The sequence below is a fragment of the Takifugu rubripes genome, chromosome 13, assembly GCF_901000725.2.
Source record: "Takifugu rubripes chromosome 13, fTakRub1.2, whole genome shotgun sequence".
In the NCBI taxonomy this organism is placed as follows: domain Eukaryota; kingdom Metazoa; phylum Chordata; class Actinopteri; order Tetraodontiformes; family Tetraodontidae; genus Takifugu; species Takifugu rubripes.
The window spans coordinates 5,577,959-5,603,263 of NC_042297.1; the positions used below are offsets into that span (position 1 = coordinate 5,577,959).

At 41.0% G+C, this 25,305-nt stretch overlaps 3 protein-coding genes across 5 annotated transcripts; 1 reads left to right on the top strand and 2 right to left on the bottom strand.

The window, feature by feature from the left end:
• Positions 1 to 408: 408 nt before the first annotated feature.
• On the top strand, positions 409 to 2,419 carry uqcrfs1 (ubiquinol-cytochrome c reductase, Rieske iron-sulfur polypeptide 1). Its single transcript, XM_003969438.3, has 2 exons — positions 409 to 687; positions 1,529 to 2,419. Exons 1-2 carry the CDS (start codon positions 477 to 479, stop codon positions 2,137 to 2,139), a joined length of 822 nt encoding a protein of 273 aa, XP_003969487.1. The 5' UTR covers positions 409 to 476; the 3' UTR covers positions 2,140 to 2,419.
• Positions 2,420 to 3,542: 1,123 nt separating this feature from the next.
• On the bottom strand, positions 3,543 to 10,711 carry LOC105417230 (uncharacterized). 2 transcript variants are annotated; one of them, XM_011609575.2, is made up of 6 exons: positions 10,593 to 10,711; positions 6,718 to 6,759; positions 6,240 to 6,629; positions 5,988 to 6,107; positions 4,522 to 4,612; positions 3,543 to 4,113 (listed from the first exon to the last, which is right to left on the bottom strand). In XM_011609575.2, exons 2-6 carry the CDS (start codon positions 6,755 to 6,757, stop codon positions 3,831 to 3,833), a joined length of 924 nt encoding a protein of 307 aa, XP_011607877.1. In that variant the 5' UTR covers positions 6,758 to 6,759; positions 10,593 to 10,711; the 3' UTR covers positions 3,543 to 3,830. The 2 variants fall into 2 exon arrangements, with proteins under 2 accessions (XP_011607877.1, XP_011607876.1); XM_011609574.2 differs by lacking the exon at positions 10,593 to 10,711 and adding an exon at positions 7,071 to 7,207.
• A 568-nt stretch (positions 10,712 to 11,279) lies between these two features.
• Positions 11,280 to 24,578, bottom strand: ubap1lb (ubiquitin associated protein 1-like b). Of its 2 annotated transcripts, none has more exons than XM_029845719.1 (7): positions 24,369 to 24,578; positions 15,031 to 15,136; positions 13,236 to 13,525; positions 13,009 to 13,165; positions 12,720 to 12,866; positions 12,338 to 12,439; positions 11,280 to 11,940 (listed from the first exon to the last, which is right to left on the bottom strand). In XM_029845719.1, the coding sequence occupies exons 1-7, from the start codon at positions 24,401 to 24,403 to the stop codon at positions 11,803 to 11,805; spliced, it is 975 nt and encodes a 324-aa protein (XP_029701579.1). In that variant the 5' UTR covers positions 24,404 to 24,578; the 3' UTR covers positions 11,280 to 11,802. The 2 variants fall into 2 exon arrangements, with proteins under 2 accessions (XP_029701579.1, XP_029701580.1); XM_029845720.1 differs by having other exon boundaries at positions 11,791 to 11,936.
• Between the last annotated feature and the right edge of the window lie 727 nt (positions 24,579 to 25,305).

A 25,305-nucleotide genomic window follows, 5' to 3' on the forward strand; every position in this document is an offset into this window, starting at 1 on the left:
GCCTGCATCATTACGCGTAACACTGCTATGGCAAGCTATAAAAATAAAATGTTAGAAGAAATATTTGAGATGCTTAAGTTCAACGTGAATGGCAAACACATACAGTAGACACAAAGGCGTCACTGCAGTGTTTCAATGCTCTTTGGCGTATGTGGCGTTACAATATCAGACACACAATTACCATATTATCCATAACCCCTTATTTAATGACACATATCTCCCGGTATTGAAAAGTTTGTCTTTTTATTCTACATGGAAAAGTTTTGTGAGATCACCCAAAAGTTATGCGAGCTCACGCATGGGAGATGGGGGATCTTAGACTGTAAGCCATTGCACATTTCATCACAGACCACAGGGGGCAATAATGCACTCTAAGAATTTGTTGCTGCCGTAGAATGTCGACGAAGAAAAAGAAGACGAAGAAGACGACGAGCCCTTTTGACTGAAGGTCGTGATAGCATTGTACCGGTTCCGACATGATTTCTCTTACGACCCGACTAGGGGCTCTTTCCCCTTATACGCAAGCGACAGCGTTCACAGTTGCAAGTCCCTTTAAAACTCTGCAACCTGTGATTTTTGTTACTGGAGATAAGGTGTTGTTGGATCCGAAAAAAACGCCTTTGTGTCGCGAATCTGTAAATGGCCAAACCCCGAGGACAGGCCCTTCTGTCAGAGTTAGCATCAATGGTAAGCACCGTTCGAAAGTAGCTCCTTTAGCTCACCGCAATCACCTCATATCAGTTTCTAGACTTACTTGACTTCCAGGTATGGTTTAAATGTCGCACTGTTGATGTGTAATATGAGGTAATTATTGGATTAAAAACGTGTGCATTTTCGTTGCTGGATTGTCGTATCCGTATTAAGGTGGTTGGCTCGCCGATATTGCGGTTGTGGGCCAGAGATCACACAGTGGTGAACTTCAACTCGCAGTGCTTCAGAAGAAATTCCAAGCGGGCTAGAAAGCATTTTTATTTCCATAGGCTTTCATTGACTTAAATCGATATGTGTAAATTAGTCGATAGAACACTTACAGCTACACCTCATCGTTTTTATTAGTTTCGTATGTAAACACACTGTAACTATCCCAGTGAATCAGGATCATATTTACAACAGACCCACAATTTATGGTGATTTACAAAACCATAATTTACAATTCCTGTATCGATTCACTCATTTAAAACGAATTCCAGCAGATGTAAAATCTCATTTAAGGACACTGAAGCACTTTATATGAAATATGTTATATCAGCATACTACCATGTCACAACTCATCCTCATGATTTGGAAAGATCAGTATGTGTTGGTAAAACAATATGTAACGAGAGAAAATGTTTTAGAAATAGTATGAAAAGTTGCCACTGACACAAGAATATAGAAACAGTGCAGTACATTAACAGAATGTTGTCATGTTTGCAAATGTATCAAAAAAGGTGGTTGCTATTGGGAAAATAGATTTACAGTGTTACACAGGTGGCTTATTCCAATAGCTGCAAACCTATAACTACATTTGACCCTTGTTTTCCTCCAGGATCTACAGGAGTTCGATTTGCACACACAGATATCAGGATACCAGATTTCAATGACTACAGACGCCCAGAGGTGCTTGACCCCAACAAATCCTCACAGCAAAGCCATGACTCCCGAAGAACATTTTCCTATCTGCTCACAGGAGCCACAACAGTTGTGGGTGTTTATGCTGCCAAAACACTTGTGACACAGTTTGTTTCCTCCATGAGTGCTTCAGCTGATGTGTTGGCCCTCTCCAAGATTGAAATCAAGCTAACTGACATACCAGAAGGAAAAAACATGACTTTCAAATGGAGAGGTAAACCACTGTTTGTTCGCCACCGCACAGAGAAAGAAATTGCCACAGAAAATGCTGTAAACCTAGCAGAGCTGCGAGACCCACAACACGACAAGGATAGGGTCATGAATCCCCGCTGGGTCATTGTTCTTGGAGTGTGTACTCATCTAGGGTGTGTGCCCATTGCCAATGCTGGTGATTATGGTGGTTATTACTGCCCCTGTCATGGTTCACACTATGATGCCTCTGGACGCATCAGGAAAGGGCCTGCCCCCCTCAATTTAGAGGTTCCCTATTATGAGTTTCCAGATGATGACACTGTGGTTGTTGGATAAGTAAAATTCTCAGTGTTGAATATAATTCTCAGAATGAGATCCTTGTAAAATATCATAGATGGCAATATTAAGATTCACTGATCCAGGTGCCAGTAATCATATGCTCCAACTACTAGAATTTAAATTTATTTTCTTGGCATTTACCGATACTAGATGAGATCCTCTTTGCTCTACATAACCAGTGCTTTTTCAGCATTCACCATTACAAAGTCGTGCATGTAATGTGAAATAATTGTATATCATTATCTCTGGGAAGTAAAAAATAATTCAGAGTGTTTATTCAGAGTGTTGTTTTCATTTCTTTTTTCAGTTGTGAAATTCTACTCATTTCCTTTGCAAAGTTCTCAGCGCTCATGATCAAAATTTCTGTTAATGTGAACAGTTAAGCAAATGGAAATAAAATGACTTCCAGAAGGAATACAGCTAAACGTGACACACTCTTCAAAGTTTACAAATGGAGTGTATTTTTTGTGTTTCTATTGTCAAGTTGCGTGCAGCAGATGGTGTCACAACCATCTTAAACACCCTACCTTGGATCGTAGTTTAAATGTAAATAAGATTGCTCTGCCTTGGCCCATATGCAGCTGGGATAGGCTCCAGCACCCTTCCAGTGGTAAAGAAAATGAAAAACAAAGATTGGAAGAAGCCCAGCAGTCACTGAGATGGCAGGTTTTAAATTCTACCACAGAAACTTATAAAACAGTGACACAGACAGCAGGTTTAGAAGAGGTAATGACATAAGATATTTCCTAAATTTTACATAGGAATAACATTGAATAATGTTTTTTGTATTGCATCCAACATTCTCAGACAGGTAATCTGAAAGTATTCCAAATATGGTCAATAGACTGGCACTTAGATGGGGGATACAAATTATGTATCCTGTTGCCCTACAAGGTACTCGGGTCCATCTTCAACTGAAGCGCAGGTGTCAGTTGAATGGTATAAATATGTTTTTCTTTTGATCAATACTGATTGATTTAATCTGTGGTGGTACACTCAAAGTAAAAGTAGCCAATCAGGGCACCACCAAGTGCAAGCACAGTTCAGACGGGACACCAATGGACCATCAATCAGGCTCAACGCCTGAATGGGGAGAACCAGAGCAGAGGAAGAGGCTCGTCCAGGTGATGTAACCTGTCTTGCTCCATCTGGGGCTTGCAAACCGGTCTCAATGTGACCTGTCACTGTGGATCTGTTTGCTTCCCCACCAGGAGCACCAAGTGTCTGACAACATTGGATCCCTTGGGACCTGCTCAAACCCCTCCACCTCGTTAAGGTGGCGGCTCAAGGAGAGGTTAGAGATAGAGAAGTGTTGTTCTGCTCTAATGTGACTGTTTCACATGTATGTATGTATGTATGTATGAGAGCATTTCACACATATGAATAACAGCCCCTCATAATTTGGATCTTATCTGGTTACTTTATTTTCCACTACATTAATTGGTCAGTAGTAATTTTTGTTCACATTACACACACACATTTTAATTGAAGCAGAGTAACTGAAATGTTCTGGCTTTTATGACAATGTGAAAAGACAATTGGCAGACAGTTTAAGGAATTGCATCAACGTTGAAGAGCTGAGGCTGTAGATAGAAAAAGGATGTACCTTCACACACACACACACAAAACAATAACACCAGTTATTGGCCACCAATCCAACTGTTTTTATTGATGAGCTTTTGAACTTCTCACTCCATCATGTTTATTTTATCACCTGTAACCACGTTATCATCATCTGTAGAAGGATTTGGAAACAACTCGGACGTGTTTCCATCGTTCCATGTGACCACTATGCTTCCTGCCTTGAGGTCATTGACACCCAAGTTACATGGGGAGGGTTTTTCTTCCAGGAAGGGACTGTCAGCTGAGTGGCTCACTTTGCTGTCACTGTCTTGTGGAAGGCACTGAAGCTCCTCACCATGATTCTGAGCCATCGCTGCTGCTTTGTACTTTGCTATCTCCTTTCTGTTCCTGAATAAAGCCAAACAGAAAAATCATGAAATTCATCATTACAGGTACATATTATTAACATTTACACATGAACTTGATATCACATCAAATAAGTTATAATAGTTATTATAGATTATAGTCATAAATATAATCCTAAATCCTTTGTTGGTACAGACAAGTAAATTATGAACTTCAATAGTTGACTGAACAACAAATAATCTTTGAATTAAAACATTAAATATTTGTTAAAAATTAAATCTATTACTTGGATGAAAATCAACTATACATTCATACATTAATGCAACATGTAACAATTTGAATACTGTAAACTAGACAAGAAAGCTTGATACTTATATTCTGCCATTGAGATACGCTATGCACAATTAAGGTAATATTACATAGATTCCCAGTAAACAATGACATTTGTACCTGTTGGCCATCGCTCCCAGTCCCAAAAGCAGGAAGCCAGCAAGAAGGCACAAAAAAGCTACTCCAATCAAAACAAACTTCCACATGGTTGCTGTGAGTGAAAGAAGCAGTCCATTATCATCCATCTATCCATCTATCCATCCATCTAGTAGTATTGGTATTCAGGCAGGAGTGTGTCAAAGATTGTTGAGGCATAACAAATGCATATGGGTTTTTACCATAGCAGAGAGAAGCTACATGTATGCTTGCTTTGACCGTGAAAATGAAACATACAGGGAGCAGAAATACAAATTTACATAACATAGTAGGTTGTTTTATGATCAAAGGTCAAAGTCCCTCTGGAATCTGGTACCAAAATTCAAACAAGGCTTATGTTCAGATGTGCCACATTTGATTGCATGAACCAATAAATCTGCTATTCCATCTATCCATCTATCTATATTTGAATTTATTCCAGCTGTGATTGGCCATAATACGAGTTTGCAAGTTTTTCTAAAAAGCTTTAATTGGTAATGAGAATACTAAAATACAGGGGGAAAATGTAAAAGCCAATTAGTCATGTTTATTTTGAAAACATGGTAAATATGTTATGAGGTCTTCACAGAGGCAAATAATCAATATTGATACAGATTATTTGAAGGAAATTACCCAATTGAAATGTAAAATGGACATGAATTTGCTTTCTAAGGGGAGTGATGTATCCAAAGTTAGCATAAACTTCATTCTGAAATGCTGGCTCTCATTTATTTTAAAGTGTGGCATGGAGAACAAGAATCAGCAAACCTTTATTGCCTTAAGGCTGCTGTATATTCTCTGTGTAATTGTGTACGTTACTGTGGAAGAATGTGCATTTTCTATCTACCTATACATCTATATGGGTGGGAGGGTGGTACCTCCCAAACTAGCCAGTACAATGCATAATTTACTTACCGGTAATATAATGTATTTCTGTATGTATTCTCTATGATCTATGCCTATTCTCTCCTCTACCTCTCATCTCCTACCTATTCTATCCCCTACCTGTCCTCCCCCTTCTCCGCTCTCTCTACTCAGCCAGCCATCAGCAGGAGGGTCTTCCTACATGAGCTTGGTCCTGCTAAAGGTTTCTTCCTGTTAAAGGGGAGTTTTTCCTAGCCACTGTTGCTTGTTTGGGGTTAGACCCTGGGATTCTGTAAAGCGCCTAGAAACAATTTTGATTGTAAAAGACGCTATATCAATAAAAATTGATTGATTGATATATCCAAGTTCACCTCAGTGGATGAAGGGGTATATTCCTTTTTTGGAGTCTCAAGGTAGGGTGCTCTCGATTAAATGCTGACATGGGCATTGATAGATTGACCTGGATGTGGGAGAGCGGAAGGAATGGCCTGCCATGCTACCCTCCATCTAATCAATATATAACCTAATCCCCAATATCAATATGAAGCACAACCTTGTATAATCTATGTTATCTGAGTAGCACTTACGGTCCTCTGTGCGGTAGTACCAACGTAGGTACTCTTGTTCTTCTTCAGTCATGGAGGCCAGTTTGCCTTTTTGATTTCCAGCAGCCAAATTTGGATCATCATGAGATGACCTCTTGTGTCCTAATGGAAAAACAGGTTAAAGCAACAAATTATGTTTTGACATGATTCACAGATGGAACCTTTCTTTGCTGAACTGTCTCAATTTCTATTGCCAATATTGTTCAGATTATAGTTGTTTCAGTCTATACTTACTGATGCTTTGCCTGCAGAGGTCATCTGTATCAAGGATTTTCCACTTTGAGAATTTATTGCTGTGTGACAACGTTGGTTGTTGACCATCTACCGACAGGAACATGGATATATTTCTGCTAATCAGGCTGTCCTCGTCATAACCCCACATTAGTGCTGAAGGGTCTACATTCAAACCCTTGCATGAATGGGTCTTAAGAGGCTTCCTCTGTACAGCCAGCAAACACTTGGATGATGCGACGCCCATCAACATGCCCCCATCGATCCACATCCACTGCTGAGACTCTGAGTCCGGGATGCACACCTGCAGCAGGACTTCACCTGTAGCTTTGGACTCATGTAGACACAGACTGTGGTGCGCGTTGTAAAGCAGGAATGTCTTCACCCCTGGAGCTGTTGTACATTCACAGGTTCAAAATTACTGAGACTTACAATATTTGTCAATCAATTCAAATGATATTGGAATGAAATAGAACTTTACCTAACAGGAGGGTAGACAGTAAAATCCAGGAATTAAGCATGTCTATGGAGAATGAAAAATATGTAAAAAGAAAAAAAAATTCAGCAATTTCAATCTTTTCAGACAACCAGTGCCACGAGGAAGTGTGTTATTTTTTATCTTTTGATAAATAGGAATTGTCTATAAGTAATCTGGACAAATACACAAAGAACACAACTCTTTTCTTAGCGGTAGTATATGAAATTCATGAAAAGTGAAAAAAAAAAAGCAGCTTACTGGGACATACATAGCTAGTAGAAAACCTAGCCACATACGCTCAATAGTGCTAAGGTTTAGTTTGACCAGGACCCAAATACAGACAGGAAACAACTCACTTGGTCTCAAAAGGGTTTATTGAAAACAAAAACATGCCTCGAGTGCTGTGGGGACAAAAAAAAAATCAGTCCTTCTCCAAAGGAAAGAGGCATGGCGACCACAACACAGACCAAACGACCCACCACTGGTGACCAGTCGCACAGGGCCTAAATAGCCAGCTGATTAACAATTGGCTGCAGGTGTGACTGTCACCAGCCATGGCTGCAGGAAAGTGTAAAACATTTTGAGTTCTCAAAGATGGACCTCACCTTAAAAGTGCTTTAAACAGTACCTTTGGGAAATTTTCAGACCCTTTCACTACCCCGCACTCACATTTTCAGGCCTCTCCACAGATTTTATATGTGGGTGTAAGTCAGGACTCTTGCTACTCGCACTCACAATAGGCAATTTTGTCTTTCCTGAGCACATTTGCTCTCTAAAGTCACAATTACCTAGCTAGTGTGCATGCAACTGATAACAAGATACCATCTAGAGTATCTCATACCCTCTGATTTTTATGTAAAAAATCTTGAAGTAACCTTTGATCAATATCTGTCCTTTAAACTGCGTATAAAAACAGGCTCTAGGAGTGCCACAGTTTCATCAATAAAATATATAGATTGAGAACATATTGACTCAGCACGATGTTGAAAAAACACTGCGTGCATTAATTACTTCCAGGCCAGACTAATGTAATTCATCATTGTTGTCCAAATAATAAAGGACAGATATTAAGAAAAGACATCGCATTACTCCTGTGCTGGCTTTTTTTCCTTGGCTGCCCATTAAATCAAATTGTTAAAGTCCTTCTCCTGAACTACAAGGTCTCCTGAACTCCAGCCACCTGGTGAAGCTAATAGCACCGTATCATTAGCAGTCAATCAAGCGCTCTGACCCCAGAATGCTGGGTTACTTTCAATTCTTGGAATCGACCTATTCTATTGCTGTCATTCAGTAATTCCCCAATTACAGTAGTTTTTCTAGTCACTTATTCCCATATTTAAAACAGGGTGATCTAAGTTTCTGCCACCATCTTAGCTTTGCTGTTAAAGGTCAAGGCTGCCAAGCAATAGAAACATGATCCAAATTTAATGAAAAACAAAGGCATCAAAGTCAGCCATGTTTTCAGGCTGCAGCAGCCACTGTCATTTAATCTGGTGACGGGTGCGATTAGGACCCAAAAGCAGCACTCTGGAAAACTGGACCGTGGTAATGACTTTTATTAGCAAACAGGAACTCAGGCAGACAAGGAAACGGTCCGTTCTTCAGGCTCAGGGCCCGCACAAAGTCTATGGGTTGCAGGCTCGGGGAGTGGGTCGAGCAGAGCCGGAATGCGGAACCAAGGGGGAAGGATGTAAATCCTCGGAACCGTGCAGTTCCGCTGACAGCGGGCAGGAGTGACAAAGGGTCTTACAGGAAAGGAGGCTGACGATGTAGCAGAGCAGACTGGGGACGAGCAGCAGCGAAGTCGGGGCCAGGCGGAGAAGTCAAAACCAGGTGAGCAGACAGGAACCAGAAACACTGAGGCAGAAGTCGTAGTCAGGGGCAGAAAGCAGGTAGGTTGTCCGGGGAACAGGCGAGGCAGGCAGAATGAAGACAGGCAGGGTCGAGACCGGGGAATCCGGCAGGGAAATAATGCTGGAAAGTCTTGCATCAAAGCAGAAGACCAATCTGGCAATGACTGAGAGTGCAGGGGAGGCTTATAAGCAGGGCTGATTGGGAATAAGCTGCAGCTGTGCTTGCAGGTGAGTGGAGTTGAGCTGACAGGGTGGGAGTGGTTGGCAGGTAGAGTGGAGCAGAGGCAGGGGAGAGTGGAAAATTACTGGGGCAGAGGGACAGGAGGAAACTGGGGAAATGGGGCTGTGACAAATCCTGGTGTTGCACCATGACTGTTGAGAAATATACTGACCTGTGGGTCATAGGCATCCGTGCTTCAGTGCACGCTCAGGGGTATTGCCTTGTAGGAACATGACGTTCAGGCCAACCTGAGGTCTGGAGTCCAGGTTACCCCAAACATGACGCTTAGTCAGAGTGCATCTACAGTTTAGATTTTTGGTCTTAATTCTGTAATTAAGGGGATTTTTTGCAAGCTCAAAATGAAGTGAGTCCTGCTTCTGACCTATGAGACAGTAAGCCTAATGGCATCCAAGAGTGACAGAGTTCAGCCAGTATGAGCAGTTTGTATTTGTTCATGTCCCTCACCAAGGCCCTTTTCTCTTAACTGCTGACTTTAAATGTCAAAGTCTGTTCCAATCAGATGAAGCTAAATTGGGCTGGGTTGGAAAATGAACTGGGCAGCTCTATAATACATTCAAAGGGAAGCCACATCCAAGCAAGAGGATGGAAGAGAAAATCCATGTTAAAGAGCTGCGACCTGTAAAGCCTGACCTTGCCATCATCCAGCAGACCAAGGAGTAAAATAAAGCCTGTTACACTCACCTTAGAAACATTCCCTCACTCACTGATTTCTGTGGATTCAGCTGATCATACCGTTGTAAATTTTTGTAAAATATTGATGTACAATGTTTTTTGTGGCTCAATATACATTTTCATCATTTACATTAAGGAATTTCACAATTTTGTCCTTTGACAATGATGCTATCATACGATTTTCATTGTCTGTGAATCATGTCTGAACATGAATGATAGTTTAACTGAACCCCTTAAAAATGAAAGGAATCCACTTAAATCTGCTGCTATTACAATGTCATTTATTTGTGTAATTGACATCTAAATTAAAATCTACGCGTAAAAAACAATCTTTGCTGAAAGCTTCACATAAAAAGGTAGTTATTAACATCTTACTTCCAATTCAACCAAAATTCCAAATCACTGAAGGAAATTCCTTGTCCCAGAAATATCTCAGTGAATACATAAAGGGATAACAGGAGTGACAAACTATATATATTGGCAGGGAATCAAAATAATTGTTTCCTTATTTTTCCAATTCATTAATTAGGCTCTTTATAATGCAGCCACAGTCCGCCAAGCTCTGACCAACATGGAATCAAAAATAAAGCCATGAGCCATGATCACAGGACCTAATCACTGAGCACACCTTTGGAGGTCTCTTAGCTATGTGGAGTAGGGAGGAATATTAGAAGGTTGATAAATAGCTTTGATTCTTATATCTCACAAATTCTTAGTACTTAAGACTAAAACGACAATCTGAGAAGCTTCGTAAATATGCGTCTTCAGTCAGTTAAAGAACTATTATATAAAAATAAGAATTCAAACCAAGACAATGCAAACATGTTTTTCTTCATAGTGAGCAGAACTCTTTCTATAAATTGAAAAAACATTTAAAATCTATAATTACACAATATGTAAATGCCTATACCTATAATTATTCTAAGCAGACTATATAGTTGACAACCAACAAGTAAGCTATATAATTATGTATGTATAAATGTATAAGTAAATAACCATGTACCATGTGAAATGAGGTTTCATTTCACTCATAAATGTAATTTGTAATTGAATATTCAGTATTTAATACATTGAGCACATTAGAAGAAAGATTCCTAGAAATATGTACTCACTTGCGAGATGTTCTTTCTCTGGCTGTAATAAGAAGGAAGGAAACTCTGTCGTTGGCCTCAGAAGAGAGGATCAATAAAAAACCTTTCCAAAGTTCATGGGGAGGTGCTTACATATCATTTAATTCCTCTGAATGGCCACTCTGTGGCACAAGCTCCATTGTAAATGTACAGGCTAATGTATTACTACTGTTCATGGAAATGGAATAACAGTGTCACTATAGGCAGTTTACAAATGTCAGGTCTTTGACCCTGTTGCTTGGTTACTGTTTATATAGCCTTGACATAACTTGTACGACAGAGTAAAACATTAGTTAGTCACCAGAAGTAGTTTTATTTTTATACAGCTGCAGAGAATGAAAGGGTCAATAATGTTTTTTATCATTATATCGGCCTCGTTATTACTGGGACAAAGCTGGACAATCTAGATTGTGTCATTATAAAATGTCACACCCTTTGCCTAGTGATTTCCAGCTTCTCCCGTCTGGACGGAGCTTTTTAGTTTCAAGGTGCAAAACCGGATGTTATAAAAACGGTTTTGTTCCAGCTTCTGTTACACTAATGTAAAGACTGTACATTTTGCATTCACTACTTTAATTGTCATTATCTTTATTTATTATTTATAATTTTATTGTTGTTTAGTGATGATGCTGGGCACAAAACTACAAGCCAAGTTGATCAAAGGGGATACTGTAAATCGAGGAACCTGAACCTGATGTGCACTGTGGTAAAACCTATATTTTAAAAATGAGTATTAGATGGTGAATGTATTGTTTTCATGCACAATAACACTGGACTGTCTTGTAATTTATAAATCTGGCTTGTTAATCACAACACACTTGATTAATTTGCTGCATCAGTCAGAAACACTGTCAATTTAAACACATTCTAATAAATTGTCAGTACAATATTACTTCTATTACACAATCAGCACCAGATACAGTCAGTATGTTTTCACATTATAACTACAGTATAGTGTTAATCATGAGTGATTGATTTATTCGTGAATTGCTTTCATACTGATAAACACCTGATATACATCTGCAATCTGAATTCATAAACTCAAAAATGAATCAATAATGTATAAAGAGAACCTGTTTTTGTGTTTCCCTTTACAAATACAATATCCACCAAACAAATATGCAATTCACAAAACAGTTAACATTTTGTCCCCTTGTGTTTTTTAGAGATAGTTTTTAAAAGGCTTTTTTCTTTAACACGACAAGCGCAACATCAGCTCCTCCAAAGCCCGTTCTCGATGATTTTCATGGATTAGTAGCACTTCTTTGATGGCGTTCTGTTGGAAGCCCATTTCATGGAATTGGCTCAGCAGATGAAGAAATTCCGCTGCCTCAAAAGACATGATTAATTTCTTTTAGATGTCAGACAGTGTACAATGTAAATACAATGATATACAATGTCCGTCCGTCCGTCCGTCCGTCCATGGATTTTGGGGTATTTTAACACAGCGGAACAAAGTGATCAGACCATATGGAAATACAGACAAAAAAGTGGAAATAATCAAGTGCAACAGCACAATACAAGAGAAAGGAAAGGAAGGGAAGGAGGAAGAAAAGTTGGTATTTTCAATAAGAAAATGAAATTTAAGTGCTTGAAGAGGCAAATATGCACAGAGTCTGAACCTTTTACCTTTGTAGCAGCTCAACCATTTCAGTCATTGTCATTAAGAATTGTCATTGTCTTAAAAAGTCTTAGTCCCTTTGGATGGTATAAAATGCTGCTCTTACCTTTGTTTCACAATTCTGAAACATCTCCAGTGCTTCTTCTACTTGTGCCACATGATATCCTAGCTGACACAGATGGTCACATGCCACCAGATAATTAAAGACCTGCAAACATACATGGAGAAATGTATTTATCGGAATCACAAAAACAAAAAAAGAGAAAAGTATACACTCTTCAAAATAGTAAAAGAAATGCTGACATTTTTATCAAATAACAATCAAGGGAAAATTATTATTAATAAAAATCTATAGGATCATCAAATGATCAATTTGTGCTACTTCCTTTAAAAAATATTTTTGTTGTGCTTTAATATTAATCTGGTTAAATAAAGGCCAAAGCGCAACAGAGTTTTTGTAGATGCTTATCCACAGCAGCTGAAAATACCTGATCAGATGTTTGGTGGCCTGCCTTCTGAAGGGCAATTATTGCAGTCTGAAGAGGATAACCTTTGCCAGTAATGGCCTTTAACAGTTCTCGCTCTTCTGGGCTTAGAGCTGCAAGAACCTCTGATGAAGAGTCTGGGTTCAGCAGCTGAGAGGCAAAAAAGAGGTAAATGCTAATTTACAACAGTTGTATAATAATAATAATAATAATAATAATAATAATCATAATCATAATCATAACCGTAATCATAACCGTAATCATAATCATAATAATAATAAACATCTCTTACTGCATGTTTTGGGGTTTTGGTCATGCTAGGGGCTGTTTGGTCCCTGGCACTTGTTTTACTGACATCAGAAACATAGGATAAGGATGGGTTCTGCAATTGGACAGGCTTGGACAGGTCTAGCACTGCCTGGGACCGCTTTGGAAGGGATGCTGGAAAACTGAAAAAGGTTCTACTCAGACCTGGCAGACCAAAATGCCATCACAGGTCCATAATCTGAAGAGACTTGCCTTGACAAACAGGTCTTCGCCTTCTGTGTGACACTCTGTATGTCATCCTCATCTGGGTTGGAAAACATGGCTGATGAGAGGACAGCTGGGTTGAGACCGTGGCAACAATCCCCGAAATCAGGGAAATGGTGTGTAGCCAAGCTGCAGTGCTGTGAGCTGGTGAACATCATCCAATATGGTGGACAAGATGGCTGCATCCCTGATGAAGCAGAGGAGTGCTGAGCCGAATCTTGGGCAGTAAAACCACTCTGAAGCCCAGCGAGTGTCCATTTCTCCAGGCTGAACTCATACTGTCAATACATGTCAAATAGATTAAAGAGTCAGGTTGGTCTGTAGGAGATGGAGATTTTGAAAATGTTTCTGTTTTATCCCATTCAATTGTAGATGAAGAAGAGTAGAAAGTGGGGTACTAGCAGGAGACAGGATATTTATATGGACACTACTGAGGAGCCTTTGAGCATGTACTGATGCTGTATATACAATTTAAACAATTTTGATTGTAATAGACATTATGTAAATAAAGATTGATTTGATTTGATAAATTAAGACTGCTTGTGTGGGGCAATTTTCTCTCTCTGCCAGAGCTCACTCCATGATTGCATGTGTTAATTGCATTCTCATGTACAATAATGTGTGGGTACTAACAGAGAATTTCAAGAGTAATGTCCCCACTTTGTAGAGTAATAAAGCAATATTCTTCTACTTTATTAATTCTCTTTAAAAATGCTAGAAAACACGTAGAATTATTCAACCTTCTGAGGTCAGGAGTTAAATTTCAATTCATAGTTCATATTTCAGCTGAAAGCTTACAGCAGAGCAGGAATTTAAAATAAAATAAATAAAATAAAAGGAATGAATGTCACCAAATGTCAATTTTAAATGGAACATGTTTCACCCACTAAATTGTAAAAGGGGCATAAGTCAAGGCTTGATAAATATAATGCAAATTGCAAATTCTTTACTTAGCCACTTACCAAACAGAAAGTAAAACTAATTTACTTCTATGTCCTTGTCTGCATTTCAGAATACAAAACTGCACACAAACAAAACAGTGATCACTCTATGCCAAATCATTAGTCTACAGCTTCTCCTGGTTTTGAAGGTTTAGAACAAATAAAAGCCACTAGAGAGGGCAATCTCCCAGGTTAATCTCCCAAAGAGAAATGATTGATAAATTGAACACTATACGACCACGGGGACTAACCGATGACTTTTCATTCAAACCTTTCTTGTGCTCATTTCAGTATTCAGTTGATAGTTTATGTTGTTGTATTTTCCTCTCTATTTTGCTATTATGGCAAGTTATTTTTCACTGTCCTACAATAATGTCAGAAAACATGTCTCTATGGATAGAAATTCTTGCATCTGTAATGATTGCTAATGAGATACTTGGGAAACTTATAAAAATAGGTATTCACCTATCTGTGCTATATGGTCTGAGGAAGGCCCTTTGGCTAAAATGAGTCTTCACATTAAAAATGGATGAAAATAACCAATGAAGTCTTTCAATACTTTTTACAAAGAGTACCACTATTGCCTCCTTGGGACTCTTCATAACACTTGACTGCATCGGGAATCATCCCTGGTCACTTTGCAATCATTGAAGGGAAGATGAATTACTAAGTGTATCAAAAAATCTGCAGGATAATGTGAGTATATTTGTGTGTCCAATGAAAGTAGAAGCTGAGTGCTGTGACAGGATAATGACCCAAAACATAGGAGCACAGGGTGGTATTTACAAAAGAAAAACTGGGGGGGAAATACACATGTGTTGAAAATGAGCAGGTATACTCACCTCAGTCTCCTGTAGTATACTTAGATAATCTGGGATAGTAATTCTGATGTCTTCCTCCACTGCTGGTGAGAAAAGCTCGGGCATCTTCAGAGGGACATCACCCATACTGGGACACAAAAAATTAGAGTTTAATAGTCTCTAGGTCAGCTGCAGGACCTGCTGTCCAACAGCTGCAAAACACTACCTCTTCACCTCCTGCCACAGGCAAGCCTTGTCTATATGATGAAATATAATTGTGTTGAATGATATGATATGAACAATGCAAGAACTTGATTCTTTATTGACTTAGACTAGGTCCTAGACCAGGGGTGTCCAAACTACAGCCCGCGGGCCAACTGTGGCCCTTCGTCCATTTTTAATTGGCCCGCAAGACATTTTATAAATAGAATAGAATATGGCCCGTACTTCAACTTTTGCTTGAGTGTATTGGACTTCTTAGTTTTAACACCAGGGGAAGCTACTGTTGGCATCAAGGCAGTTACTCCACCAAAAAGGAAAACCCTGCTTTTGCGCATCACTTTGTAATAAGCATTTTTCTGGTTAACACACAGTGTACACACCGCTGTGTACAGCGCACACACTGCACACACAAAAGCAGCTCATCTCATCTGATGCAGATTTGCTCCTTGATCAAGTGACATTTGTCCGGATTTTTGGCACGAATGGCGTCAGATCAGGACCACAGCTTGATGGCCCGATTTACATACCCAGCTGATACTCTCCAGAATAATTTACTAAATTTATAAGCACGTCCAGTTCAGTCTGTTAATGTTGATAACCATTTCAAGTGAACGTTATTAGGTGTGCTCCTAAGCCTAATAACTTAAATAACAAGCTTGAAATCTACCAGTTCCATTTTCCCCTTTATTGTTTTTTCTCTGTACTGTAAATCTTCTAAGAAGAAATCTGAGGCTGCTGTTCTGGGAATGAGCTACCAAAGCTTTTTTTGAATAACTCAATAAAGATGCATTTATGGAAAGCTGTGATGAAGGCAGTTTTGTCTTTAATTATATTCAACAATATAACATATTTGACCACTTTTAATTGATTTTTCCGACTTTAATACACTAAAGTTAAGGCTATATACCTAATTTCTAGTAAGTGGCCCAGCCCCTCCTATATTTTTATGTATTTGGCCCTCGGTGAAAAAAGTTTGGACACCCCTGTCCTAGACCATAAACTTTAGCGATGGCTTAAAATCCCAGGTAATTCGCTGAATAGCCTAGCGCTTAGCGCCGTTGTGACCTAAAGGTCACTCAGTTGTCATCTGACTGGTTGCCCTGTATGTCAATCAAGTAACGGGACTGCTGATAGGCTGACATTGTAAATTCTGCTGCAATTAGCGCCGTTGTTTGCGCTTGATTGGTCACCTGAATGTGACCTGAATGTCAAATTCAGCTGTCATCTAACTGGCTGCCCTGTATATCAATCAACTGACGGGATGAATGATAGGCTGATACCTTTTAATGTCACGCCGCGATCGACCGGTAGATCGAGATTGACGTAATGAGCACCCCTGGACTAGGAGGAACTGTTGGATGTGTGTAGCTGGAGTGTTAACCTGCAGCAATGCAAATTCACAGTTCTTGTTTTAATCGCGATCAATTAATTGTAGGAATCCGTTATATTATGACATGTATGGTAAATAAACTAAGAAAGAAAGAAAGATTTTTTGATTTTTACACTTTATTTACAAATTACGGACCCTGTTGACAACACAGTAGTGACAATAAAGTAAAATAAATAGAATTCAACAAAAAACAGTAACTCCACAAGGAGTTTGTTCAATGTGCAATTAATATTCAACGTTCAAAAAGAAGTACAGCGAGTCTCTCGTGCTCATCGCACACTTGAAATATTGTCTTTTGCCCGGAACAGAAAACGGGCACTGGTCTGACACAGAGATCCATCCCAGAGAGGAGAAACGGTGGTGGCCTGTCACGCAGGCTCCAGCAGGGGGGTGCTCCATCCCTTCCCAGCCGGTCGGCCTACAAGCTGGTGCTCTTGTTTGACAGTTCTCTGAGCTGTTTCCTGGCTTTGCCCATGTGTTTCTTCAGCCGCGGTGAGGTCAGACGCTGCTCTGTGTTTAATCCAATGGTTTACTGATTGGATGAACAGCAGCTTGTCGGGGAAATATATCCCCAAATCAGGGCCCCTCATACCTTTGGTCTCTGTAAGAAAAGTCTTGATCGTTCTTGGGGGGTACAAATCGTCCCTCTCGCTGTTCGCCACTGTGTTTGACAGTTCACTGGTGTCGGACATGTACTCCTGGTCACTGTCTGTGGCAGCGGCTGCATCCTCCAGCCGCCCAGCTTCTTTGTCCCCACTGTCCTTCCTGATATTTTTTTGTTTTCTGCGCCGCTTTGCAGGAGCAGGCCACCATTCAGACACCCCCCCACTGCCCTCACTTGTACCCGCACCTCCCTCACCCAGCTTACCTGTGCTCACACCCACCTCGCCAGCCACCATCCCTGGCGCCCCACGCTCACCTGTCCCCTGCCCCACTTTACCTACCGCTACACCCTGTTCACCTGTTTGACCCATGTCTCCCATCTCTCCTGCCTCACCCAGTTCACTTATTTCAGTCATTCCATCCCCAGTCTCACCCAGCCCACCCAACACTTCAAATGCCACCCCAGTTGGATCCATTTCCTTCCCCGCCTCACCACTCTCACCAGTCACCTCCACCACCATCTCCACATTCTCCCTCGCTCCACTCACCTCAGTCACACGCACACACTCACTCCGTTTTCCCTCCGCCTTCGACTGCATCTCCACGCCGTCCGGAACAGCGGGGCCCCCCTCCGCACCGCTGACGCCTTGCCGCCGGAACGGGCCGCGGGGCCAGAGGCTCCGCAGGAGCAGCGGGTTCTGCCGCCACCGCGTCCGGGACGGCCCGGCTCGGACAAGCCCTGGCCAGATGTCCCTCCTCGCCACAGTTAAAACATTTAAGAGCAGAGGAGGTTGCAAACAAAATATAATCAAAATCGTCTACGCGGACAACAAAACGATAGGTGAACTCCTCTGCCCTGTTGTTTAAGATCATATGTACCTGTCTACGGTGAGACACTATGTGTCTCAACAATGGCGACCTGCAGCCCGACAGTAATTTTTTAATAGGGGACACCAGTTTCCCATGTCGGGACAGTTCTCTCTCCAGGAACTCATCACTGATGAACGGCGGCACGTTGGACAAGGTAAACCGTGCCACCGGCTGCGTCAGCGGAGTCTCCTGGACGAACCCCACGGTGATCCCCGTCTCCACCAACCTGTTCGCCAGTTCCACGTTCGCTACGAACAGCACCACCGCCCTGTTCATACGGGCAGCAGACTTCACGGAGCTGTGGCCGATTTCCTGGCCCACAGCCAGAGCCACCTCCTCCACACTAAGTACGGAGCCCGCTCCCACTTTCACCCCGTGTCTCCTGCTCAACCCGGTCAAGTTGGCGTTCGCCGCCATGACGGCCGCACGCGGTCAAAACTCGCACACACAGTCTCTAAAAACTAAAATAAAACTACGAAACACACAATGAATAAATCTATATTCACAAACATTCACACTCACACAAAAAAGGACAGAATAGGAAAAACGCGTTATTTTACAATCTCTCACTCTCTCTCCTGCTCGCACTCCTTCCACCACCAAAAGAAAGAAAGAATTATAAAAAAAATAGCCATGGCTTTGTTTCCATTAAAATTAAATTAAATTCTGACTCACTTATTGGAATCACATGAGCTTCCTCAGTAGAGCAAACATGGGGCCTTACGTGTGTGTGCTGTCAGTTTAATTATTTATTTATTCAGGAAGACGGCAGCTACAGGCCCCTCTGATACAGAAAAGAGGAGGACAGGAACCAGTATATGTTCCATTTGCTATCAAAGACATTAATTGTTTGGTGGATAAGATGCCCCCACCTGAAGAGGGAGGCGGCAAGTGGATGTCTAGCCTTTTTAGTTTAACACAGAGCATGCAGTTGGTGATGGGAGACTTTAGAGGAATTTTAGTGTGTCTCTGGGTGTCTCTCTGGGATTTGGATAAGGTTGAGGTAGCAGCAGGTATTAAAGATAGACCTAATGCTGCACGTTTTGGCCCTTGTGCAACCAGGGTTGGTGAAGCTATGAGACAGATATTTCCGATATCTCCAGGAGCAATGCAGAACTTAAGATTTAAGTGGGAGGAAAGTGAGTCGGCACATGGGTTCCTTACGAGGTATAAAGAGGAATGGATGTGTGCCACAGGGTGCCATCTTGGCTCAGATAATCTACACACCAATTTGTTCCATCATGCAATAATTTTAGGACTTATACAATTAGTGAAAGAAGCCATGGAAGGAAATCCTGACCTTCCAGGTAGTACGGCAGATGTCTGGGAGAGACATCTTTCACACCACATCAACACATTTAAAGTTAAACAACAGGGAAAGAAAGAGGGGGTGGTGACAGCGCAGGAACAGCTCCTAAAAATACAGTTAGATGAGGCACGGGAAAAGCTTAATGATAAACAAAAGGAAGAGAAACAGATGGTTCAGCAGTTTTCTCGGCAGGTGCAGCCAGATCAGTTAGGTCCGCAACAAGATTTTACTCCGATAAACCCGTATTCGGTCAGTCCAAGGGGAGGCATGTGTTGGAGACACGGCGGGCAGGGATACGGCTTGATAGGCGGGTACTTAGGCCAAGATCAGTGTCACGCCTGCAAAGGGAATGGTCACTGGCAAAGTGACTGTCCATATCACAACTATCCGGAGGTACCAGGCAGTGTTCCACTATCTCATGGAATTTATCACCGGAGCCAATCTCATCTGACACCGTCGAGATGGGGGGTTCTCAGGAAGCCCGGAGAGACTGCGTTTTTTTGTGCCATTAGTGACTCATTTTGCTGGACAGACTGTGTTGCACCCCTTTGTGATTTCACCACATTGCCCTATCAACCTGTTGGGACGAGATCTCCTTGTGAGGACAGGAGCAGCAATTTTGTGCAGAGACAAAGGTTTTGTGGTGCAATTTCCTAATGGACTGAAACTGAACTGCCACTTTGCATTTATCCCTTCACACCAAGGTGTGGGATAGGGAAGGGATAAATGCTGATGAGTCCAACACCCTCTCTAGATCAGGGGGTGTGGGCGGACGTTTATTGGGGAGAACTTGAGCCTGAGACCCCACCTGGTGTCGGTGTTGTGGCATTGAGAGCTGGAGGCCCTGGTTGTTGATGCTAAGTCTTTTTGCCCTGCCAGTTGATCCCTATCATGTCACCCTATTTTACGACCATGAGAATAATGAGGTGGATCGGGATGCGTTTAGAGAAAGGTTATAGGGAAATTTCTGGATGATTACATCACCGTGTTTGTGTGTTGGGCCTGAAGGTGTGGCTGCGCAGGTTGACTTTACTGTTCATCAAAATGAGTGGTATGAGAGACTGTAAAGGAAATGTTGTCATTTCTGGGTCTTGCAGGCTATAGTAGATATTTTATTCCTACATATTCAGAAAAGACTATGCCCCTACGTGCAATGGTGAATGAACAGGGAATGCGTAATTTGACAGCTCGGTTAACATGGACAACTGAGGGAGAGAAAGCGTTCATTGCTCTTAAACAGGCACTCACCACAGCTGCACATTTGGCAGTTCCAGATTATAAAGATACTTTCTTTTTGGATGTTTCTGAAGGAGAACATACAGTAAATGATGTTCTCTTTCAGAAAAAAGGGGGTGAAAGGAAAGTATTAATGTATGCAAGGATAATACTGGACCCCATTGAAAACAGGCAGGCACTATGTGTAAGGCATGTAGCAGGGGTAGCAAAACTTTTACAAAAACAGCACATTTAGTGTTGGGTCACGCTTTAATAGTTCTTACAACACATAGTGTGCTATCACGGGTCACCTTAGCAACATTTACCATGACCTCACTTAGACAGACCAGGATGGACAAGATTTTAACTGAACCACACATAACATACACACATGAAGGGATAAATTTGGCAGATGGTATGGGAGAGGGCGAACCACATAGATGTGAGGAGAAAGTGGAGAAAGATGAAAAATCAGAGTAAATCTCAAGGCGGAGCCGTTAAAGGATCCAGATGAAATACTAATCACAGACGGCTGTTGTTTCAGACACCCACAAGAAGGGCTGAAAGCTGCCTATGCAATAGTTTGAAAGTCAGAAGAAGGTTTTGAGGAAGTGGAAACAGGAAAGATTACAGGTAAAGGGTCAGCACAATTTGCAGAATTGAAGGCAGTTGTTGGAGCATTAGAAATATCAAAGGGAAAGAACTTGACCATCTATACAGATTCGTCATATGTAGTGGGAGCTATCCAGTCAGAACTTTGTCAATGGTTGTGGGCAGGTTTTAACACAGCATCAGGCTCTCCTATAAAACATAAGGCAGAGATTAGGCAATTGGCACAGGCACTCATGGAACCAGAAGAGGTCGCAGTCGTAAAGTGCAAAGGTCACAGCAAGGAGAACTCTTTAGAGGGAAAAGGTAATGAGGCGGCAGATCAGGCAGCAAAGAAGGCGGAAGCTTATAAACCAAGTTACAATTTGTTGTTGGTAGAGAAAACATTCCAGGAAATTCACCAAGATATGACAGGGAAAGACTTAGTTGTGATCAAGAAGAAGCTTTTCCACAGGAAACAGTTTGGAAGAAAAAGGGGGGCAGTGAAAGTTGAAGGAATTTGGCGGGGCCCAGAAGGAAGACCTGTTCTCCCGCCTTGTCTGGTAGATACCATTTTGGAAGAGGCCCATGGCCTGACACACTGCGGGAAACCATGAATGATGCAGAGAATGTTCAATATGCAAACACTTTAATGTAAAATCAACAATTTGACCACATGAGGGCAAGTTTCCATGGCAGGGCAAGAAAATTATAGATTTCACTGACGTGATAGACAGAGATATTGGGTTCCGATACCTCTTGGTGGCACTGGCTGGCCAGAGGCGGTTTCCGTAGAAGCAGAAGATGCAAAAAGTGTTATTACATTTTTGATTAATCCGATACATGGTTTCCCCAAACAAATTAGGTCTGATAATGGAACTCATTTTAAGAATAAAGATTTACAAGAAGTAGAGAAGGCGTTAGGCCTTAGACATGCATTAGGCACCGTCTATCACCCACAATCATAAGGGAAGGTAGAAAGAATGAACCAAACACTGAAGAGCAAAATTGGCAAGATATGTGCTCACAGTGGAATGAAATGGACACAGGCAATTCCAATAGCCTTGATGTCAGTAAGAAGTCCTGTTAGCTCCCAAACGGGATTCACCCGCTTTGAGCTCGAGTGGGGTGTTCCCTTTCCGGGACCAGAAGCAAAACCAGCCCAGCACTTTTATGAAATATAAATCTTATTTTGTTCAACTAAAAACGACACTCTCAGTTTTCTTCCAACAGGTAACCTCTGTGACCACAGTCAGTGAGGATCCAGGAATTCCACACACAGCTGAGTGGGTTCTTCTGAGAGTCATCAAGTAAAAGTGGTCAGAGCACAGGTGGACTGGTCCCTTTGAAGTTGCAGAGCGAACATCACATGCTAACCCTAACATCCCAACATACTAACACCCTAACACCTTAACCCTAACTCTGGTATCACTGGAATAAATGTACCCCAGCAGATAATTCACAAAGAACGCTTGGACAGATCCGGAAACATCTAAAGAAGACGGCACAATGATTAAACATTTATTATTATTTATTACTATTATTCTTGATTACATCAAAGGGAGCGGTCAATGAATTGTTAGTATTGGCCTAGCCTAAGCTAGGCCAAAAGGGGGATTGAAGAGAATTTGTGTTTATTTTGTGTATTCATGTGTTCTATCATATGTTCCTATCTTTTGATAGAAGTACTTTATAAGTTAGGAATGGTAGAATCATTAGCAAGTGTAATAAAGGTCAGTTGACCCTTCCTTGACAGGTTTGTTGTTTAGACAGTTGTAATTTCAGGAGACAATCAGACTGGAGGTGTTAAACATACGTCGTAAAAAGGGACAGCATGGTGGTGTTGATAAGCTTATCTGCAGGAAGAATGTGAACTTTGATCTGGCCATCTGGGAAGACAATGGAGAACAAGGACTGTGTCAGCATCTAGTGGGACTGGAAAAAGAAGATGAGGTCATCCAAGAAGATAGACTGGATTGGACTGTATGAGCCTTGATAATTTGCATCTGTGTTTCTATAAAATATTGGGCCAAGGGATAGTTAGGTGGTCAGACTTCATGCCCTGGCAATTGACTCCGTTATTGTAGGGTTATGAACTGGCCCGGGCCTCTGTAAGATTCGTATCTTGAATTCGTTCTATTGGCTAAACACATTTCGAAATTGGCATTTTTGTTCTTCAAGTCTTCATTCAAAGAACACGCGGATTAGCAGTGACACACAAGAGGTATTGCGACCCAACAATTTGTCAAACCTTTTTAAATAATCACTCATGTTATTATAGCCAAATAAACCAAAATAAGCTTTCTCTCATATATTCCCTTTTGACCTTGCTTTGCTACTTGCTCAGCCACTCTGCAAGGTAGAACTATGGGCTGGCGGAAATTTAGATCATAATTATGATTACTAACACTACATTTATAATCCATACTTATATGCACATAAAAACATAGCAGGTGAAATAAAAAAAATAGAAACCTGCACAAAAAAGATGGAGCTTCGCACATAGAAAAATCACAGAAATGCTGGAAGGTTTATGTATGGCAGTCTATATTTAGAAAACCTTTATTAGATTAACTTTGCTTGAAAGCACATCTGAGTGTTGATATTGGGTAAGTATAATACATTTACCAGTTAATTATGTGAAAGCACTGAAGATGTTCACATTATGAGTCACCTGGAGCAGTTGTGTTGACAGAGACATCAAAAGATGAGCAGGCCAGATGGTCTGGGACGATGAACTAATATCGAAACATATGCAAATACTATAGGGCACATGAGCTTAAGGCCAGTACAAAATGTTCATAAAATAAAAATTCAAATGTACATTCTGGTAAATAACCGTTAAGTAATTATTTTTTCATGTATTTATTTGTTTGTTTGTTTTTTTACAGTAAGACAAAGTATACACAAAATATACTACAGAGTTCCTTTTCATCATATGTATACAACAGTGAAAAATTTACTTCTTCAGCTCTTCAGGACAGGATTGTCAGGATCAATATAATTAATCATAAAAAAAACCTCACTTCCCTTTATCCGGAGATCAACAATATCTTTTAATACGTTTAAGCTTTGAAACATCGATGTACACATTAAAAAAGGTGCCCTTTCCCAATTACCATTAAAAGATAACCTGTATTTTACATGTAATACTGTTTAGAAAAAACTTTTGTGTTAACCTACCTGATATCTGGCAGTCGTGCACTCATGTGTGACATTGGGATGTTTATACCGCAGAGATTGTAGGTTTAAAATAGGAGAACCATCTGGAACGCTAATAGGTGCTTACCCTGAGTAATCCACATCACCTGATCTTTGTCCACACCCTCACACCAAAAAAGTTGTTTGTTGATTGCGGATTTTCTCACTCTCTTCTAATGCCTACGTTGCCTATGAATCTGTAAATTTGGTCCCATACATTTGTCTGTACTTCTCTTGTCAATCATTGATCATGAATTCACCCTATGCCCTATGGGAAATATAGCACATTCAAGTTGAACATACATTATTGTATGCCCATTAAGGAGTCAGTCGTCACTGAATACCTCCTGCTCATTTTAAACAGACCGATATCCACAACTTGAGGAGCAGTAATGTTAAAACTAATTTTAACCATTGTGTCCAAACAAACAAACAAACAAATAGACACATTGATAAGTTTTCTTAGTTTTCATGACTCTATATGTTTCAAAACAGTTGGGACTGTTAAAATAGTAAGGTTTTATTTTATTGCTTGCTTAACTCACATTTGAAATTCACCATGTTAACAGAGCTGCAACATACCGACACAGGTCAAAATATAAATCCCAACGTTATAGTAGGGGCTTATGCAGCCACTAATAATTTAAAGTATTTGTGAGTTGTATTCATTGTCAAAAATTTGTCAATTGCCCTATTTTTGTCATCTTCATATAGTGCTTTACAAAGCGCGTCGTGCGCGCTGCCGAGAAGGTGATCGGCTGCAGGCTTCCATCCATCCAGGACCTGGAGGCGTGCAGGTCGGATCACGGCCGACCCTTCCCACCCTGGTCATGGACTGTTTTCCCCCCTCCCCTCAGGCAGGAGACTACGGTCCATTCGGACCAAAACCTCCCGCTACATGAACAGCTTCTTCCCCTCT

Bases quoted from the DNA above. Each gene is read 5' to 3' on its own strand.
- LOC105417230 (XM_011609575.2), bottom strand. From the start codon at position 6,757: ATGCTTAATTCCTGGATTTTACTGTCTACCCTCCTGTTAG. The intron at 6,630-6,717 runs GTAAAGTTCTAT...AATGTACAACAG, and splicing joins ACTGTCTACCCTCCTGTTAG to CTCCAGGGGTGAAGACATTC. The intron at 4,613-5,987 runs GTAAGTGCTACT...TTTCACTCACAG, and splicing joins GTACTACCGCACAGAGGACC to CAACCATGTGGAAGTTTGTT.
- uqcrfs1 (XM_003969438.3), top strand. From the start codon at position 477: ATGATTTCTCTTACGACCCGACTAGGGGCTCTTTCCCCTTATACGCAA. The intron at 688-1,528 runs GTAAGCACCGTT...GTTTTCCTCCAG, and splicing joins TGTCAGAGTTAGCATCAATG to GATCTACAGGAGTTCGATTT.
- ubap1lb (XM_029845719.1), bottom strand. From the start codon at position 24,403: ATGTCACACATGAGTGCACGACTGCCAGATATCAG. The intron at 15,137-24,368 runs GTAGGTTAACAC...TTTGTGTCCCAG, and splicing joins GCACGACTGCCAGATATCAG to TATGGGTGATGTCCCTCTGA. The intron at 11,941-12,337 runs GTAAGAGCAGCA...ATGTCTTTTGAG, and splicing joins TTCAGAATTGTGAAACAAAG to GCAGCGGAATTTCTTCATCT.